Here is a 20,925-nt window from a genome sequence, read left to right as displayed (position 1 = left end):
TGCAGATAGAGAACACTTCGAATCTGACTCTGAAATACAATATTCTTCTTGACTCGCTCTCACCAAGTAGAGAGAGAGAACAGCCAAAGATTCCCCCTTTCCTCGCATCTCCAGGGAAAGCAGATGTAGTTGGTAAATAATTGCTCTTAGCGCTTTTGAATATTAATTAATGGAAGTTATGGAGATAATTGTGGACTTACTGAAAGCAATCCTGTGTTGATCAGGGTCTGTATACTATGAAAGCAATTCTAAGAGTAGGTGCAGTTGCTGTTTATAATTCCAGCCACACGGTGTAAGTAGGGATGTTGGAGAATTCATTGGTAACCAGGAGTGCCGCAATCCGCATATTCGTCTGAGGTCAGGAACAGAAATCACACAATCACATGCTATCCTTTTTTTAGTCCATGAACGTAACATAAATAATTACATTATTTTCTGCATCATTTTCTGCATTCCTCTTCCACTGAAATTAATTTAAGAAATAACTGTTTTCATTGTGGTCAGAGCAGATAGTGAGATGTATAGCATAAGTTTTAGCAAAAGCCGAACTGTAGCAGTTTGCAGCAGTTCCTGCTCTCAAATTTACAATCTGGAAGGTGCAGCATGAAAGGAAAAAGGGCTGGCCCTGCTTCTCTTCTGTGCAGCAGACGAATGGAATAGCTGCTGCTGGATGGCATATGAAGGAGAGGGAAAAGCCTATGGAGTCGGAGTTAACAAAATGTAGGCTACAGTGTTTAAATGACCCTGATCAACTAAGCAGCAGATTTTTAGATGGTTACTTTTAATACAACTATTTGCAATCATCATCTTCAGAGGCATTCCTACCTGCATAGGGAAGAATGAGGATCTCTCTTCTAAGATGAAGGCCACTGTGACTGCTGCGATTTAAAGTCATCTTTTCTCACATGTATAGTTATGCAGCTTTACTTAATAAACTAAAAACAGATAGGGCTTCCTTGGCCAGGTGACAAGCCTTGTGTTCAATATTTGCTTTGAATTGTTCTAATCTGCGGTACTTTAGTTCACTAAGCCGTGTGTATGTGTGTTGTGTGTTTCTTTTTTATACCTTTTTACAAGCTTGACAGCAGGCTCCAGCTTAATACGTTTAATCATCCAGATTTTTCTAACTTTGCTGCTGGGGTTTTTAACTCTCCTGTAAAACAGAGTGTTGAAAATATTGGCCAAGGAGATGTGGCTCTCCAGCTGCTTTTCTCCTACCAGTTTGTGTTTCCATCCTTTCCCAGGTACGCAGAATTACAATGGCTTGAGTGTGTTCAGCGTCTCTCCCGTGGAAGGCACCATCACTTTCAAGAAGACTCAAGAGTTCACCATCACCTTCAGCCCTGATCATGAGAGCCTGTATTATTCTGATTGCATCCACATTTTAATCTTTGGCAAGGTGAGATTGGCTCAGGTAGGGCTCTGAACATCAGTTGCTGGAAACTGCAGGAGGGGAGAGTGCTGTTCTGCTCAGGTCCTGCTAGTGTCCTGGAATCCACAGCATCTCCAGGTAGGGCTAGGAGTGTCTGCAGCCTGAAACCCTGGAGAGCTGCTGCCAGCCAGTATCAATATCACTGAGCTAGATGGACCCAATATGGTCTAGCTGTATAAGGCAGCTTCCTTTGTTCCTATATCTTAAAGAAAGGGCTGAATGGTGTGGCATCTGTTTTGCATGTAGAGGATTCCAGGTTCAACCCCCAGCATTTCCAGGTACCGGTAGCAAGTGCCAGGGAAGACTCCTTCTTGAAAGCCTGGAGACTCACCTCCAATCGGTCTTGAGAGTACTGGGCTAGATGTGCAAGTTGTCTGATGCCGTGTAAAACAGCTTCCTATGTTCCTAAGGCTCTTGTAAATTTGGTTCTTGGTACACTATGTGTGGCACAATCCAAACTGAAGTGTCTGGCCTCAAGGACTGAGTTGTGAAAGTGTCTTCCCTACTTTAAGATGAACCAGTGAATGAAGGAACATTGGCAATGAATGAGGAGTGCCATCTAGTGTTTACTAGGCCAAAGCACTCTCAAATTCCCTGAAAAAGCAACAAGAGCAACTCTTCCCTTTGCAAAGCCAGTAAAAAAAACCCAGCAAACCCCAAACCTCATATGGATTTCTACAAAGTTTTGGAACTTTGGTGGAGAGCTTTGAATGGTTGCCCAAAAGCAACCACTTAATTTCCAGACCATTTAAGTGTTTAAAGGGAAAAAACCCTCAAAGCTGTTTGCAGAGAGAGTTGCTGCTGAAACTACTGAGGGATGTTGCAGTAAAGTGGAATAAACTATAGGCTACAATAATCTTCTTTTTAGGAAACCATCCGTGTGATCCAGCTGAAAGGGGCAGCACGGAACCACATAATGTTTGTGGAAGGAGGTGACCCACTGGATGTGCCCATTGAGTCTCTGGCCGTAACTACGTCTATGGCTGAAGAAGCAACCAAAGCAGGTAGCCCACCTTAATCCCGTCCATATTGATGGATGAATCTCTGATTCATTTTTAGAAACATGTTTAGATTAATTTACCACACCATGTAGAATGCTGATGTATGTTTTAATCTGTTTTTGTTTATTGCTGATTTTTATGTTTTTAATGAGGTTTTTTTTACTGATAATTTCAATGTCTTTTTTGGTAAACTGCTTTGAGAATTTTTTTATTAAACCAAGCAGTGTATAAATTTTATGAAACAAACAAACAAACAGAAATTGGCAAATTTGTCTATCCCTACCAATGACAGTAGTTATGGTCCCTGAACAATCCCAATTAATACTATTTGGAAGTGTGTATGTATGAGTGATTTTACCAACTTCTTCTTGCCCCACCAACAATTACAACTGGATTTGTTTCTCCTGCAGAAAGCGGCAAGTCTACAAACTCCATTCTTCTGAACCTGGAATGTGTCCAGTCAGAGACTTTTGTTATCCCAGCCACACAGGAGCTGAGAGTTGGCGCAATACGAAGCACTCAGTTTGCATCAAAGAAGGTGCAGAAGCTGTAGGGACCAGGCATATGCCAGTGGCTCCCAACACCCTCATCCTTAGAGGACCCAGTACAGTGGTTTTCTGGGAAACTTTGGCCATATTCCAAGGAGTGTGTTAACACTGTTTGGAAGGGATGGAACTCAAGTTGTAGGGGAAAGCCTTAGTCATTTTCTACCCTTGCAAGTCTCTGTGCAATTTTTGGCCTTCCTTCTCATGAACCATTTTGTTAGCATAGGTGAAAGAGGCACATTAAGAAAGGGAGCGACAATAACCTGGGATATGTTACCTGGGGGAAACTCCCACCACAGTTTCCCTGCAGGAAAATTGCGAAGAAGAAAAAGGGAAATAGAGGTATAGGTTAGGTCTGATGTCAGATGCAGTGGCAGAGATCCCATCATTCTCTTCCAGACCCTGGCAAACCAGCATGTAGACATCTTTGTGTCTAGGGATGTCCGAGAATTCATGCACAAACAGAAATGGGAGCAGAAATTGCTGGTGCTCATTTTTTTCTTTTACACCAGCACAAATCAGTGCTGTAGATTCACCTTATTATGGGATACTCGGAAAAACTGAGATGGTCTCTTGCCTTCCTTTTTTTCAAAAAAAAAGAATCCCAGTTTGAATCGGTCCTACAAATGGGGAGCAGATCTTAGGGCATGTTCGCTTCTTCACCCAAGCATGTTTTGTGCCACAAGGTTTCACCATAGTGTTTGACAAGGTGTTGTGAACCTTTCGTTTCTGCAGAATGTAGAATTCAACTGGGAAAACATGCAACTTCTTCAGATGAAAGGATTCACTGTTGATCCTGTGAAAGGAAGCGTTGAGCGTGGACAAACCAAACCCATCAATGTTTCTTGGGTGCCCCCTGCTGGATCAAATGTATGTTGCAAGTTTTAAAATGTGCCATTTATTGCTATTGCATTATACTTCCCCAAGCAGTAGGATAGGAGGATGGGAGTTTTTTATAAGGTCAGTTTCCCTGTTAAGCAAAGGAGGCTTAGGTAAAACACCAGCATAGCTGACAGAATATTCCATGTTCAACATCTGGTATCTGCAGTTAAAAGGATCTTGCATAGCTTGAAACATCTCTGCTTGACATCCTTCATAGCCATTGCCAATTAGATGTCTGGCCTAGATGGGCCAGTGGTCAGACTCTGTAAAATGCATCTTCATATGTCCATGTGAAGCATGAGAGTCATTTTATAGTAGACACTCCGGGCCAAACTGAACACGACAAGCAGCTTTGTATATAACGTGCAATTTCTATTTTTATTTTTAATGCAAGTAGCATCTGATGTGGGGGCTGATAATTCTCCAGACTGCAGCAGGTGTTATGGGGAGAATTTAACTCTTTCCTTCCCTCCTGATCCTACTGGTGCCGATGGGGAATTCCCCTACCCCTTGCCAAAAAAGAAGCAAAGGAGGAATCTTCCTCAAGACCAGTGCTGATGGGTGGTTGGAGTTGGAGTTCAGCAACATCTGGAGGGTCACAAGTCTCCCATTCCTGCTCTAGATGAATGTACCGTATATACCCGAGTATAAGTCGACCCAAATATAAGCCGAGGCACCTAATTTCCCTACAAAAACCTGGGAAAGCTTATTGACTCAAGTATAAGCCGGTTCACCTTTGCCGCTGTGGTAGAGGAGGAGGAACGAGCAGCCCGAAAGCAGCCCTTTAGGCTGCTCCTTCCTCTTCCTCCTTTGCTGCTGTGGAGCTCACCCCGTCGCAGGGTTTCGAACCGCCATTCTTCTGATCAGCAAGCCCTAGGACTCTGTGGTTTAACCCACAGCGCAATGTTCCCTTGTGTTATACAGAGGAGGCTGGGACCGCCTGCCTCACTTGAGTATAAGCCGAGGGCAGCTTTTTCAGCACAAAAAATGTGCTGAAAAACTAGGCTTATACTCAAGTATATATGGTATTTGGTTGTGGGGAGGGGGGTGAGTGACATTTATGTACCCTTTAAAACAGTACTGGAGCACCTGGGGTCCTCCAGACAGTCTGTCAGCCTCAGCCAGCATGGCCAGTGGTCAGGGGTGATGGGAGCTGTAGTTCAGAAAATATAAAGAAGTCAATGGGGAGGCAGGGCTAGCATTTCTGTCCACTGGGCTGCCTGCATTTTCTGCCTTGCACTTCCCTCCATCTTGTCTCTGCAGCCCAACCAGCCTGTGACTGGATCAGCCATATTGAATGTGAAGGGAGACATCAAGGAGGTGTACAGTGTCTACTTCATGGGCAGGATCGTGACCAAGTGAACTGCCACTGAGCTGAGGCTCCAAACTGGATGGAGAAACATCCCTGGGGGTGTTGGATCATCTTCATGAATCTCCCAGAGCATCCAGAACTGAAGCAAAAGATAACAGATTTAAAAAAAAGATGAGGAAAAGTCTGAGATCTGAAATGGCACAATCCAGTTCCCTTAAAGTTGCTTAAATTGGGGGTCCTTCGTATCCTTTCATAACCAGCTCTACTGAAACTAGGGAGATTCCTTCAGAATATATGGGCCAAGGTGGGAGCCTTATGCCAGTCTCAGCTTCCAGTGATGGAAGGCCCATTAAAGTCTTACTTTCCTTTTAAGCTCCACCCTTAAGCCCCTTCGATGGCGCAGCTGTGATTGTATCACCTGATTTCTTTCTTTTTCTGTTTTCTTTTTACTTTAAAGTTGCATTTGTGGAATCCAATTTTTATGGGAGCTGTGACAGTTCCTCACCCGCCCCCCGCCTTCTGAATCTAAATCCTTCCCCTTTTAAAGCTGTAAATTACTGTATAATACAGGTAACCAAACACCAACAAGGCTAATAGCAGTTTCAGAGCTATATAGAGCTGGAAAACAGGATGGGGAAGGGGGTCAAACTCCTCTTTCCATAGAACCACTGCTCTGATTTTTCTTTTAAGTGATCCCTTATGGTTTTCTAGTACTGGTGATCCCAACTTATCTTCTGAAACTAGAAGGAGGGGTGTAGGTGGGGCGTTGAATTTGGCAAATAAGGTGGAGAATGAGACTCCACGGATGAATGGTTAGCTGCCAAACCTGCCATATTTCAAGGAACCCACTGATGACTTTAATTTGAGTCAATGCTGCACTGTTGTTTGGAATAAAGTCCTCTGAATACAAATATCTTTTTAAGTAGCTTACATTGTGTATTCAGATGATTCAAACATTATTATTTTTTAAATAACGGAGGTCTGGTATACTGTCTTCCTTTTGCTTCAGCAGGGGCCAAAGCGGCAAAAACTGATTGTTTCCCTTTGGTACCAGGACTGTCTCAATTTTGAACTCGCACAGCCTCCAGTTGTTCTAGAAGCAATGTTGTAGCCTGAAATGTCGGAAGTTTGTGGGGGTTTTGAGCCCCAGATCCACACCCATCCACCAACCATCTTCGTAATTACACTGTGTGTTTCTTCCTTAGAAGTTCACTTGACTGAAGTTTTTCCAGGCCTTTTGCAAACATATGTCAATCACTGTGAAGGGCAGCTAATAGCTGTTTATCCTCACAGTCTGATCAGCTGGCAGAACATTCCATCCTGGCCTCTGAGCCAATGAGGTCTGTTCCAGGGTGATAATTGCACACTGCGGGTGGTGCTATAAATGACAATAATTATACTGTAGGAGCTTGCACTGCCCAGTATGTGGCCTCTGCATGCAAATGCTTGTTCCACAACCAGTTATTACAATAAATGTGTGCTACGTGGAATATTTGGTAATGTAAAGACTTGCAGACATCGCATGCTGTTGCATCAGTGTCAAGGCCGACCCAATCATACAAATCTCTTTGATTGGTTGGTTGTGTGCTTGTGAAGATAGATGCAGCTTTAGATAACCTTTCAGAGCCAGGGGTTGTGAAACCTGTGGCCTTCTAGATGCCATTGGACTCCAACTCCCATCAACCTCAGCACTGTCAGGGATGATGGGAGTTGTAGTCCAGCAACATCTGGAGGGCTGTAGGTTCCCCACCCCTGTTTTAGATTGCCCTGGTTGTTGTCAGAAATTGAGATACAGTATCCATTAAAGGTTTAGAGCACAGAGATTTGGGAAGAAATCATGCTTTTGCTGGTTTATACCAAAATTGGATAAACACCCACCCACAGAGCCTCAAGCAGTGGTGGCTGATGCCCATTGGGACTGGTGGAGCAGAAGGCAGCAATACCAATAGTAGCTGGTACCAGAGTCAACGAAAGGCAGAGCCAACCCCATGAGTGATTGCAAGTAAGGGCGCAGGTAAGTGAGGCTGACTGCCAGGAGGCTGAGGGTTGGTGGGGCTTTGCCCCACTGGACTGCACTTTTTAATGCATCTCTATGCCCACCCTGAGTTGATTTAAATGAGTCCACTCTCAGTCATTGGCTGAGTTACAGATGTGTTTGTGATACATGTTCTGAAACACCCTTAGCTGTTCAGATTACAGCCTTCCAATCCTGGTGTCCTCTAGATATTTTGGATTGCAAACTCCCACCAGCCCTGCACCATTGGCCATGCTGGTTGGGGCTGATAGGAGACAATCTCTTGGAGGGCACCAGGTTGGGGAACTTGGATTCAGAAGATGAAACAAACTGCCTCAAAGCAAGAGCTGGATGGGAAGAACAGGAGCTCTGTGGTGGAGGTGTGAAGGGATCCTTTGGAGAAGGCGATAGGTAGCATTATCAAAGTGTTGCTCAACTGCCTGGTGGGGTAAGAGTAATATGTGAAAAGCATTTGGAAGAAGGGGTTCCACATCGGTTTTCCATGCATTCATAGTTACGTCTGTTCCATCCAATTTCCACAATTATTACTATATTTATATACTCTGAAGAGCTTGAAGTGGTGAACGTGGTTCTCCTTTCCCCCATTTTATCTTCACTACAACCCTGTGAGGTGGGTAAGGCTGAGAGACTAAGTGAGGAGCCCTAATCCTCACTGATCAATAGTCGTTCCCTACCACTGAGCCCTTATCCTTCCAGTCTACTAAAAGCATCCCCAGCAGATGACTCTCCAACCAATGCTTGAAGACCTCCATTTAGGGCAGAGCCCACCACCCCTCTGAAGCATTGGCTCCATTGTCAAATTGCTCTTTAGAAGTACAGTTGATGATTCTTCATTTTTAATGGAATGGGGAAACATTAAGCATTTCAGCTGTCAGTAACCAGGTGCTTTTAGCCTTTCTTCTTAAGGAAAGGGCTCCAGACTATTAATAGTTCCAGTGACCTTTTCCTGCCCCCCCCATCTCATAGTTCCTACACAAGGAGTGCAGTCTTGCACGTTTGCAGATAGTAAAACAATTTAGGGTGGTGTTTTGTGTTTTTTAAAAGATTAAGTGAACAGCATGGACTAGGATCCCAAGAACCCTAAGGTTGATCTAGTCTGGTTTCTTCAACTATAGCCCCCAGGCCCCATGGAAAATTTCTTTGAGACGTGGGGGGCTTTCAAAAGCAAATTGTGATGAGGGAATCCAAAATCCCCACAGGGCATGTTGCTTTAGGGGGTTGTTAAGTACCTCTTGGGTTCATGGTCCTTGTTTTTTTTCTGGATTCAATCCCTCAGAAGCAATGGTTCTAGAGGAAAACTATATTGACAAGTGTGGGATCATATAAAGAGTTCCTCCTTTAAGCATAAACCCTTACATAGCCAACATGGCAGTACTCATGCAGAATATGAAGGTATATTTAGGCTTTGGAGGAACACCAGGATTTGTAGAAGTAATACATACATACATACATACATACATATATATACATACATACATACAAGGGGGTAATTCCCCCCTCTATCACCCCCACCCCGATGAACCATGATCTCCAGATCCACAGTGTTATTGCATTATTGCCATCTGGAGGGGCGCTCTTACAAGAAAAGTGGGACAAAGAAAAACAACGGAACACTTGTGGCAGGAAGTTTCAGCAGGAAGTTATGGGACCCACACTGATTGGAAATGAAGCTATAAAATGAAATGAATCTATAGATGCAAACAGGATTGTGTATAAACCGTCCCAATACTGTCATGAGCACAAATAATTATGAGTAAAAGTGAAGTCTGGAGGGCCCCTGAATGGGATATCCTGGAAGAAGGTATCACTAAGATACTGAACAGGCAACATTTTGCTTCATTCCCCCTTCTCTAACATAATGTGGTGTCCTTAAGACTTGGTCCAAATGTTATTTATTGCATCAGAAGAGCAGCTACCGAAAAGGCCAAAAAGGAACAGGTGCAAGGGAGAAATTAATCTTGGGCAATAAGCCTTAGCCAGATAAATCACAATGTGTAAATAATTTTCAGGTGAATGAAAAACCATGTCCCTTGACGTAGGCAGTGTCCAGTCAGGTTTAAACCCATTCAAGTAGTCTGAGTGGGGAACAGGAGAGTTTTGTGTTTATATAAGAGCCCTTGGCTCTCCTCTATCTTAAGATCACAATGGAAAAAACCCTGCAGGGCTTGGCCAGCTCAGGATGAGAGGTCATTGTTCCTACAGCCTCTTTGCTGCCTCCAGATCCTGATGGTATCTCTTCTTGTTTACTCCAGATACACAGGATGGAGCTGTAACATGATTTGTAACCATAAAACTAAATAATTGGGGTCAAGCAGAGGGTTCTCATGAAGTCCACCCAGACCTTAATACTTGAATAATTCTGTATTGAAATTATTGATCAATCAATCAATCAATCAATCAATCAATCTATGGGATGAGTGAATCTATCAATTTGGATTTCCCATGTTTTCAATCTTAAATTAGTACACATTGTCCACATCAGCTGGCTGCAGAAGTCAAAACAGATCCCACAACACATCACTGGCTCTGGCTTCAGAGTCAAGGTCACTCCAAAAGCAAGCAGTTTATCCTCAAAGCGTGTAGCCAGTTGGTCAGGGTAGGTCCCCTGGTGTTCCAGAGGTCCCCCACCTGCCTGTCCCCCAAAGGAGTCAGTTACCTCCAAACCTACAGAATAATTCTGCCAGTCTTCTACTAGAAGATGTAACACAAGTTGCAAAGTGAGCCTTCTTCACAGCTCACATTGCCACATAGTGGACTCAGAGGTATTTGTTAACCAGTGTTCTGTTAGTTTTGGTGCGAGACCACTTCACACTCTAGACTCTGTCCAGCTTGCTTCATAGTTTGGTCAGTGCTGGAGAGGATGCTTGGGTCATATCAACTGCCTGTTTTATCTTTCTATAGCAAGGCCAGGGGATTGTCAACAAGACTGTCAAATTTCTTCACTGGAAAATGCCCCAGAGCATTCAGGAACATGTCAGGTTCCACCAGGTGTCTGAGAACAGGCTGTCTGAATGGGCTCACCACCCTTACTTGAAGGAAATAAGAAGAAACCTGAGGGATCAGACCAAAGGCCTATCTGGTCCAGCATTCTGTTCTCATAGTGGCCAACCAGGTGGTCATGAGAAGCTCACAGACAGGATATGAGTACAACAGCACTCATGCTTTCATAGTGCTTTGTATAGTACCAACTCATGTTGCTTACAGTGCCAACAAATGGTACTTTTGGTCTATTCTTTTGGCAAGTTTTGTTTACTAGTATGGGGAGTTATCTTAACAGTTTCAATAGTTCACAAAGCTGCTTAACATGGAGGTTTGGGTAATATTGTCACGCGCATTCTGCAGATGCAGAGCTACAGGGCTTTGTTTGCTTTAGATAAGACAGCCTGTGAGTGTCTTGGCAATATTTGCTTTGTATACAAACAGCAGATTGGAGGCAAATACCTTTCATTCTGAAAATAAATTTCTAGAATCAGATAGCACATCTACAAGCCCTGCATCAGATCTCTCCTCCCCTGAAAGAGTAACTTTGAGCATCTGGAATCATGTCCCAAAGTAGCTCATAAAACTGGAAACTGGCTCCAAAGCCCCAAAGAGCAGAATCTACAACCAGAGGAAGATGATTTTCTATACCTGCAGAAGGACTTTGCATTTTAGACTTACCTTCCCTCCAATCACAATATATATTGCACAATAGGGCTTCCGTTCATTTGTTTACCAATTAATTTCTTGCTATACTCATGTAAAGAGTGCCATCTTTCTCGTTATTTCTACACTCTAATCAGGAATGTGTGCGTTTTCCATAAGGCGTGAGTCAGCTCTGGGTAACAGCTGTGTTTTGTGTTTTTACAAATGGGGATCAGACGCTACTTATCATCCATTCTGGGATGCTGAGTGGAGCACCTGAGAGGAGCACCATTTTTCACTGGCTGCCAACCAGCTACTGGGCTATGTTCTTGTTAAAGCCCTGAACAACTTGGGACCAGGTTATCTGAGGGACCACCTGCCCCTGTAGAGACTGGTACAATTGTTTGTTATCATCTGGAGAAATGCTACCATGACACTCAGGGCCATCTTAAGCATTTCTGGCACCATGGTGCAAATATCCCTCTGGCACCGGCAGCCCCCCCCCCCCATTTCCCAGAGTTGTTGACTTTTTTTTAGGGAGGGAACATCAGCAGCGGTGGAGGAAGCCTCTTGGGACGGGATGCCACTGCTGGCGATGCGCCCAGCTTTGTGGGGCTGGAGGATACGGGCAGCGGCTGGAGGGCGGCTCCTCTGATGGGGAAGAGGCGGAGGGTGGATACAGCACCTCCCAACTCAGCTGGACACTTTGTGCTTTGGTGGCCATGGCAGGCGCAGGCTCCAGGTGCAGCGCTGCTTCAGCGCAGCATGGCGGGGGTAGACAAGGCCGGCAAGCGGGCCTCGGGAACCGGTCCCTTGGAGGTCCGAGGCGCCTGATGCCCGGCTCGAAGATGAAGATGGCTAGCAGGAGGGTTGCCACACATGCCTGCACCTCAACCCACTGGGCGAGTGAGCACACTGAGTGAGCTGGCATACGCTGAGTGAGCGAGGGCGCGTGCGCTGCTCCCACCGAGTGTTGGCTTGGTTTTTTCCCTTTTAGCCTTCTGGTGCCCCACAGAATTTGGCACCTGCAGGCTAAAAGGGGAAAAACCAAGCCGACGCTCGGCGAGAGCAGCGCATGCGCCCTTGCTCACTCAGCATGCTCGTTCGGTGTTCCCCAGACTCTTGCCTGGGGCCCTCCAGAACCTGGCGCCCTGGCACTCCGCACCACTAGCCTCTATGGGTAAGACGGCCCTGATGACACTGCACCCTACAGAATACCACAAAAAGGGGATTTTCCACCCATTGCCTCTGAACTCCGGAATGTCCTTCTCTCTGCCATACATGAAGCACTATCCATCACTTCCCTCTGACATCTTGCAAAGACCGTATATATTTTTGCTTTTGGCTCCCCCCCCCCCAACCTTCAAGATCGGACCCTGTCATTACTGAATTCCTGCTTTCAGTCTGTTTTTATAATATCATTTTACTTGTTTTTGCAAAACTGTAAATCAGGCAAGTTGGATTAAAAATGTGTATATTAGGATAAAATAGCACCAAAATGCTGGTGAATTTTCATGAGGACTTTTAAAAGTGGGGAGCAAATTACAAGCTGATGTGGAAATGTCAAGAACTGGGTTTAAGAGTGGAGAAATGAAAAACTAGAAGAATTTGGATTTGGCAGATACATAAACACAACTTCTCCCACTAGTTGAAGGGGGTCATCGTTCCAAACTTGACAGGTATTGCCTTCAAGGCTGGCAAGAGAGTCTCAGCTATCAAGGAACAGTGATGTCTTTCTTTAATTCCCATGATGGTTGAGGCAAACCTGTAACAATAGACTTCCTTCACACTCCTAAAGATTTCCAAAACTCACAGCAGTTTCTAAATGCAATCAGTGAATTAACCAACAAGTTACTTCTCTTTTTGCCAGTCTATCAACAAACAAATATTGGAATTTGGGAATGAAGGTGGAATTAAATGCCCAATAAGTGTATCATTCAATCTGTAAGGTGGATCTCAGCCTCTGGCTGTACAAAACAGCATTCACACCTAAATGTACAATGTTGGAGGTCAAGGATCAGCTTAGTTTGCAAAAGGAGAGTATTTCTCAGACATTAGACCTGTTCCTCCCTCTGCACTGCCACACAGGAGAAGGGGGAAATATTCTATTCAAAAGAGTTGCTGATAGGGATCTTTTTTCCGTTTACTCAGTAGGGCAGAGATCTCCCGCCTCGTGGAAATTTATGAAAGAAGAGAAAAATTGCACAGAAAAGAGTCAAAATATTTGAAACATTTAGGAAAAGGCCAGTCTGTCACCCTTCCCTTCCTTAAAGAATTGTAGCAAATAACAAGCAAATAGCAAAATAACGTTACAGACATTTCCTCACAACAACACTCCTTCCCCAATCCAGTACAATTCCTCCAGAGACATTCCTAAGTACATCCACACATCTTCGTTGCTGCATATCTTGAGGATATCCATCCAGAATAAATCAAAGTGCTTCTTGAAAAGACAGGTACAGATTATTATTTTTAATTTCATTGCACATTTAAATGAATTCAAATCTCCAGGGCCTGATGAGCTGCACCCAAGGGTACCAAAGGAGCTTGCGGATGTAATTGTAATTGTTTGTTTGTTTGCTTGCTTGCTTGCTTGTTTTTAAAGAAATCCAGTTTCCATCTCCTGCACTTTGTTCTTTTGTGGGAACTAGTGTTATACTTATTAATTATTCTGGGAATACACACACAAACACACACACACACACACACACACACATATATATATATATATTTATCTTGTAATCTACTTCTGGTATATGCATTTTAACTTCTGATCTTTCAGCCTTCTTCATCAGGTGCACGGTTAAACTATGGTATTTTCTCCCATCACAGGTAGTGAGGGCCGGGGTGGGCTTCAAAAGACGATCAGGCCAATTCATGGTGGGGAAGACTGCCAGTGGCTACTAGCCATGATGGCTATGTTCTGCCTCCACAGTCGGAAGCATTGATGCTTCTGAATTCCAGTTACTGGGAAGCACAGGAGCGGAGAGGTGCTGTTGCACTCAGGTCCTGCTGCTGGTGGGCTTCCCACAGGCATCTGGTCGGCCACTGTGAGAACAGGATGCTGGACTAGATGGGCCACTGGCATGATCCAGAAGGCTATTCATAACTGCTGATTGATCATACTCGTCTTGGATGTCTTTAAAGAGGAATTAGCCACCATGGGTCTAGCCTATGTTCTTCCTCCACTGTTGGAGGCAGTACACCTTTGAATGCCAGCTGCTGGGAATTGCAAGTAGGGATGCACTTGTGTCCTGCTTTGGGGTTTTGCAAGAAGCCTCTGGGTGGCCCCTTTGAGAACAGCAATTAGACGGACCTTTGGCCTGATCCAACCAGGCTCTTAGGTTTATAGTTGTTGGCTGTTCTGGGAGGTTTTTGAGCTATTGCATTTTGACGCCTTTCTTGCGTCCATCATACTGCTACGTTAGTTTGGTTTGTATTTCCGTTCCCCTTCCCCACCCCCACCCCATGTTCAGCTCTCTCCCTGGAAAGCTAACAGACAATTCAGATGCCCTGGTGTTTTACAGTCTGCCTATAAAGAACAGGTGGGTTGCTCACTTTCAGGGTGCAGCAGGTCAGGAGCAAATCCCACCCTCCTCTTACTTTCTCTTCCTGCATGTTGTTGTCTGAAGCTGTCTGTCCCCAGCTTGGCTCAGATACTAGAAGTGATTATGATTTGGGAAGAGCTTCTTGACAGCTGGGTAGGCTGCCTTGAAAGGTGGGGGACCCTCAGTCGTGAGTGCTTTTCAAGCTGAGGCTTGAATCAGGGGTGACGTAGCAGCAGGGCCGGATTTACGTATAAGCTAAACAAGCTATAGCTTAGGGCCCCATTCTCTTGCCCCCCCCAAAATACTTCTTCTTAATTGTATTTCACTATTAATATACTTCTTAATTGTATTTCAGTTCAACAATTACTTTGATAAAATCCATATTTTGTTATGTGCAAATGGCTTTAGATACCTATTAGGTCCATAAATTACCATATAGCATACATTCAACACAAAAAAGTGACAAATTTGTTGTTGACAAAGGACAGCCGGACATTTAAAGGACCCCTTTACCTTCAGTAGCTTAGGGCCTCATCAAACCTAAATCCGGCCCTGCGTAGCAGTGGCTTTTTTGTGGCTGGGCTAGATGTTTTGAGTTCCGTTCCAACTCTGATTTATGGGAAGAAATCATTTCAAACAGCAGTCTGTGGTGAGAGAATGGATTTTGCTCCTGTCCTCTCCCCACGCTGTTGTTAATATAAAGAATAAAATCAGTAATAACCAAGTCCCGTTGTCTGGGGCAGTGAAAGCCAAGCAAACAAATGTCATCACAATACATCTGAAGTGACGATTGTGTGTTGCTCCCCGTATGGTAGGGGGAAGGGCATTCCAGAGTGCAGGGACAATGTTTGGAAATGCCTGATTTGAGGCCACTGCCTGTGATACTCTCTAGGGTAGGGTGCCAGGAGCAAAATGTTCCCAGATGATCTTTCACATAAGCTAGTCCTGAGTTCTTCAGGGCTTTGTGCATTCATATCCCAGACCTTTGATATGAAATGCATTGCAGCTGCTGAGCTTTGTTTGGCCCTCTTAAACAGATTCTGGGACACTTGTGGTTCTTCACCAAGGAGCGAATGACCTCTGCTTTTAAATCCACAAAGGCCAGGCATGTAAGCAAGAATGAATGTTGTCTTCACAGAAATAATATTGGTGTTATCTGATTATCAAGCACAATTCTATATTTACCAGGCTTGTGACATGGGTTCTCTTTGAAATAGATAGTTTTTTTTAGTAAATGAATCCAAGGTATGGAGTTTGGACTGAGACAGATCCCCCAGTTAAATCTGACCTGACATTTTAAAGCCCCCTATGAATGTTTCCGAGATGCCAAGGAGATTCAACGTTTCCCGTGTCTGCAACAATTGGCAAGGAAAGAAAGTTGGTGAAAATCAGTGTTTCTATGTAACTCTTAAAGGAACGGGAATCCCTTTGGGCCTCCGTGCAGGTCAGAAGTAGAGGACACACTTTGTGTGCAGATAATCCTGGCATCTCCAGGTAGAGTGTCAAGTATGAGCTGGCAGTAAATCACTCTGTTCAAATTGAAGTAAACTCTGTATTAGCAAGAACACATTCTGCACAGAATTGGTGGAGTGTTAGGCCTAATGAGCAAAGCAGCTAATCCCCAGTAGGTCTTGCCCCATGGATCAGTTGCTGAGACTGATCCATGGGGTCCCCATGAAAGTCCCCCCCCTTTCCCCACATGCGTCTAAGTTCCCTCCTCTCCAGGGCTTTTCCAAGCAATCGGAGACTGCGTCTGCTTGCAACCAGTGACATAGCAAGGTGGGGGTGATGTGGGCAGGGCACCCCATGTTCCGGGGGGGGTGACACTTGGCGCACCCCACCCCGTCCAAGCCGAGCTCCGCCGGCGGGCCCCAAGCAAGCCGCGGAGTGAGGCAGCCTTGCCCACAGCCTGCTCGCAAACCTGCTATGGAGCGGCGCGGCACACATGCACCATGTGCCATACACAGCAGCGCATGCACCGCACGTGGTACGCATGATGCATGTGTCACTGCGCACGACGCACAGCACATGCGTCATATGCAGTGGTGCATGCGTGCCGCCGCCGGGCCCCCGGGTTTGCCGCCCCAGGTGACCAAGCGGCTTCCTCCGCCACTGCTTGCAACCAACCTCTCCTCCGCCCATTTCATGCCTCTTCTGATTCTGGGAGACCATGAAGGAGAGGAGCTTGTCACAGCAGGAGGGGGAGACACCCATGATTCTTCACTAGCCTGACTTATCTCTGCCTCTTGGCCTCCTTCTCCCGTTTCAGCTTCTGCCTCTGATACCGGACTTCTCCCTGTCAAAGACTCTCCCAGTTCCCTAAGCCCTCCTACACCTTCAGCTTCTGACACCTTCTCCTCCCCAGTCTTCTCCCTCTGACCACTCATCATCATCCCACCACCAATCCCCAGGCTCTGAGCTTCTTCCCTTGCGAGTTCCCCAGCTGGTTCCTCCCACCATTCCTCTGTGTCCAACCAGTCCATGACACTGAGTTGGAAAAGATCCCTGTCTGTGACATTCTGGAGAGGCACAGCCAGGCAGCATAAACTTTTTTTTGTTTTGTTTTTTGGTTTAAGCAAAAGCTTAAATTCTCAGAACAAATGTATGGCTTTTGCCTTATCCTAGTTCCACTCCCTTGTGCAAATAAAGGTATAAACATAGAGTGCCATTAAATGCATTTATTTGCCAGTCTGACTCTCGTTTTACAGCAGAGATGTGTTGATGTAAGGAGAAAACATACAAGAAGATAGGAATACTACAGCCGAATTATGTTGTCACAGTGTTATGGTTGTGGTATATTGAAGAATGGCCTTGCCAATTATACAGCTGGCAACTATTCACCTTGGCACACCTTGGCTCTTTAGCTCTGAATTGCAGGCAATACGATTTAACAGCTTTGCACCTACCCACTTTATTCCTTACCGCATTATTTGCTTGGGACAAGAAAGCAATACGTCTGAATTTCTGCCCCTTCATTCCCACCCACCCCCCATCCCTGCATCCAAATCATGTCTGAAAACTAGTGCCCAAATACCCTGGAAGGCAGGGGTACCCTGTTGCCTTTTGCTGCCTGCGGCAAAATGAAAAAGTACTGCAATGTGCACATACCACCTGCCCCCCCACCCCACTGCTGCTGCCTGTGCCGAAGCCCTTGCTTACCGGTACTTGGGTTTCGTGGCTGCAACTTCCAGTGAAATCTTGTGGGAGCCCCCACATGATCGCACAGAGGCCTCCAAATCTCACAGGGTTCTTGTGTGATCTCTCCAGGTTCCAGGAACCACCACTGCCACTTCTCCAGCGGTGGGGCTCACCTGCGGAGGCACCCCTTGGATTATGTCACCTGAGGCAGGTCCCTTAGTCTGCCTTATGGGTGAGCCGGCACAGCTGGGTGGTTGATCTGGGATGTAGGGGCTTTGCCCAAATCCAGCTAGTGAGATGCAGAAGGTTAACCTGGGAATCTGCCCCAGTTGCAGGCAGGGAAAGGGAGAGAAATAGGGTCCACTTTGCGTTTCAGTGCCAACATACCTGGTTCTCACTTTCATAAACAACATGCGGACTGAAACACTGTCATATTTCAAAAGCTGGACTTCTCTGAATTTGTGTTTCTATCTTGTATTTTGATACAGTGAACCACCCTGAAATCTATGGATGAAGGACTGTGTACAATATTAATATTATTACGATGAAATGCAGTTCTGCAGCCAAGGAATGCTCACAAAAACGTGTGGGTGTGTTAGTGCAAAGTATGCATAAAAACGCTTATAACGGTGCAAGTAACATGCAATTGCATTGTATTAGGGGAAATTGTTCACAAATATATACTTTATGAGAAATGCCCACTAAAAAGGTTGGTGGGTTTTTGGCAGGCCTTATTAAATATATCAAACTGACAAGGAAATGTGGCAAAAGAAATTTTGAGGCAATCAGAAACTGGCTTGGATTGGCGGATTTGCTCATCCAAAGATCTCTGATGAGCAGCATCAGCTGGGGGCCCTGCCAGTTACCCAAGTATGGCAGGAGCTGGTGCCAACCCTGAGTGAGCCTCCTTGTGCAATCCAGAGTGGTACAGTCCAGGCACACATCCACCACCTCCTCTGCTGCTTGTTTGAGCAGTAAACGAAGCAAATTGTGAGGTCTGGAGAATGTACAGCAGGGGCGGGGGAGCATTTTTTTTAGCCTGAGGGCTGCATTCCCTTCCAGGCAACCTTCTGAGGGCCACATGCCAGAGGTGTCTTACCTTTGTACAGTAGGCTAGCGTCTACACCCGGAGAGACCTCTCTTTTCTCCCTCCAGGCAAGCAAGAGGCATGCTCAGAGTTCAAGGGCAAATTCCAGCCAGGCTGAGACACTCAAGGAGGGTGTGAAGGAGGGCCAGTGAGACGTGTGACCTGGGGAGACTTCTGAGGGCTGAGGAGACAGACTTGGAGGGCCACAATCTTCTGAAGTTTCTCCACCCCTGATGTCCATTCCAAATGCCATCTCCTTTGTACTGCCATGCCTTGGTTTCAACCTGCCTCCTAATGGCGGCTTAGTGTCCTTGTTTGCCCCCTGAGATTCCATAACCCGCCTTGTTTCATTGACGTGAACTTCCTCCAGGTAAGATTCTAGCGATAAATATCCTGTGATGGTTTTAACATTTCTCTGTTTCGCCCAGCCAGTTTGCACTGGCTGCCCTGTTATGTTCATCTTGGCCTGGCCCTTTCCACTCCCTGAATCCCCAACTATTTCCTAGTTGGCACAGCCTTGAGATCAGCAGTGCCTAGAAAGTAGCTATAGGCACACAATGGATGCCGTTTGCCAAACCTGCAAGTGGCTGCCAGCTGCCTCCTAGCCAGTGTTCGAAACTCCCATTGTTCTAGGCGCATCTTGTGACAGGGAATTTCATTAGCGCGAGCAGTTTCCGAGCTCTGGGCACAGTTCTGCACCTAAGGTTTCAGATTAAAACTGCAGAGTGGAAGGAAAGGAGGACCTTTTTCTGTCTCCCAGCTTCCAGCCACTCTCTGAAGACTGGAGAAGAGACCCTCTGAAGAATATTAGGGGGGGTGGGCAAAGGAAGGACTAGACCTTGTGAAAAATGAACGTAATATTTTAGCTGCAGTTCATTCATTTTCAGCTCTGTATTCTTGTTATAAAAAAGCATGCCTAGACATTCCGTTGTTGTGCCCATAACCTAGGCTTAAAGTGCCATTTAGCTGCTAGCTTTCATATCTCAGTTTCTAACACTGCCCCTAGCACAGCTGCTCAGGTGTGCCATTCATAAGGTGATACCTGTTGGATCAGGGCAAAGCCCTGTCAAGCCCAGCAGTCTGCTCCCCACAGTACTATTTATATGAACATTTTATATACCGCTTAACCACAATAGTCTCTAAGCAGTTTTGAACGGTGCAATACAAAAAGGTAAAAATCAGTTAACACTTCCACAGCTGCGAGACTTCTACAGGTATATGCACAAAGATAGAAAAATTCGTCATTACCTACCATGGAGGACTGGTTGTTATATTTAAAGGACTTAGCGGAGATGGCAAAGTTGACGTGTTTAATTAGAGGAAAAATCATTATTGACATTTACTAAAGATTGAAAAGCCTTTATGGACTTTTTGCTTGGAAAAGAAAAAGAACTTGTGATATCTGGGTTTGAGGATTGAAGAAATTATTAGTTTATAGAAAGTAGAATAGTTGGGTGTTGCCTTGGTATGTATGTTTTGGGAAAAAAAAATCTATATATAGTTGACAGACGAAGAATAATAAGTTGTTTTTTTCTCTTTACCTTAGTGTTTTTATTAAGATTAGTTTTTCTCTTTGATATTTTAAAAAGAGATTGGGTATATGATTTTGAATTTTGTGTATCTTTTTCCAACTTTAATAAAATCTAATAACTTATTTTTACTTTTCAATTTTTCAAAAAATAATAATAATTAAAATACATTTGCATTCTACCTTTCCTCCAAGGAGCTCGAGGTGGCATAAATGGTTGTCAACCCATAATATCCTCACAGCAACCCTGCAAGGCAGGAACAGGTTCGAGCTCATTCGGGGAGCTTCATGGCCAAGTGCAGGATCTGAACCCTGGCCTCCCAGGTCCTGGTCCAACACTCTAAGCACTATATTGGTTCCAATTTATGTTAAAATGCCTTCTGGAATAATAATAATAATAATAATAATAATAATAATAATAATAATAATAATAATAGAGTATTCAGTGGGTGCTGGAAGTTCAACTAGGAGGGAACCTGTCTGATCTCAACAGGAAGGGAGTTCCATAAAATTGGCCCACAGAAAGCAGCATCCCATTGATCTGCCACATTGGTAGGCAAACTAAGGCCCGGGGGCCGGATGCGGCCCAATCGCCTTCTAAATCCGGCCCATGGACAGTCCGGGAATCAGTGTGTTTTTACATGAGTAGACATGTCCTTTTATTTAAAATGCATCTCTGGGTTATTTGTGGGGCCTGCCTGGTGTTTTTATATGAGTAGAATGTGTGCTTTTATTTGAAATACATCTCTGGGTTATTTGTTCGGCACAGGAATTCGTTCATTCACACCCCCCA

General features: G+C 45.0%; 1 protein-coding gene across 1 annotated transcript in view; it reads left to right on the top strand.

Moving 5' to 3' along the window:
- CFAP74 (cilia and flagella associated protein 74) overlaps nucleotides 1-5,648 on the top strand; it is a 78,773-nt gene extending 73,125 nt beyond the window's left edge. The window contains exons 34-39 of the mRNA XM_033156943.1: nucleotides 6-132; nucleotides 1,245-1,399; nucleotides 2,301-2,436; nucleotides 2,844-2,971; nucleotides 3,714-3,848; nucleotides 5,124-5,648. Coding sequence (XP_033012834.1) covers nucleotides 6-132; nucleotides 1,245-1,399; nucleotides 2,301-2,436; nucleotides 2,844-2,971; nucleotides 3,714-3,848; nucleotides 5,124-5,222 — 780 coding nt within the window. The 3' untranslated portion in view covers nucleotides 5,223-5,648. The remainder of the gene's footprint in view (nucleotides 1-5; nucleotides 133-1,244; nucleotides 1,400-2,300; nucleotides 2,437-2,843; nucleotides 2,972-3,713; nucleotides 3,849-5,123) is intronic.
- Nucleotides 5,649-20,925: the final 15,277 nt, after the last annotated feature.

This window comes from Lacerta agilis, chromosome 8, assembly GCF_009819535.1.
Source record: "Lacerta agilis isolate rLacAgi1 chromosome 8, rLacAgi1.pri, whole genome shotgun sequence".
Classification (NCBI taxonomy): Eukaryota; Metazoa; Chordata; class Lepidosauria; order Squamata; family Lacertidae; genus Lacerta; species Lacerta agilis.
This window is presented reverse-complemented; position numbering and strand designations above follow the sequence as displayed.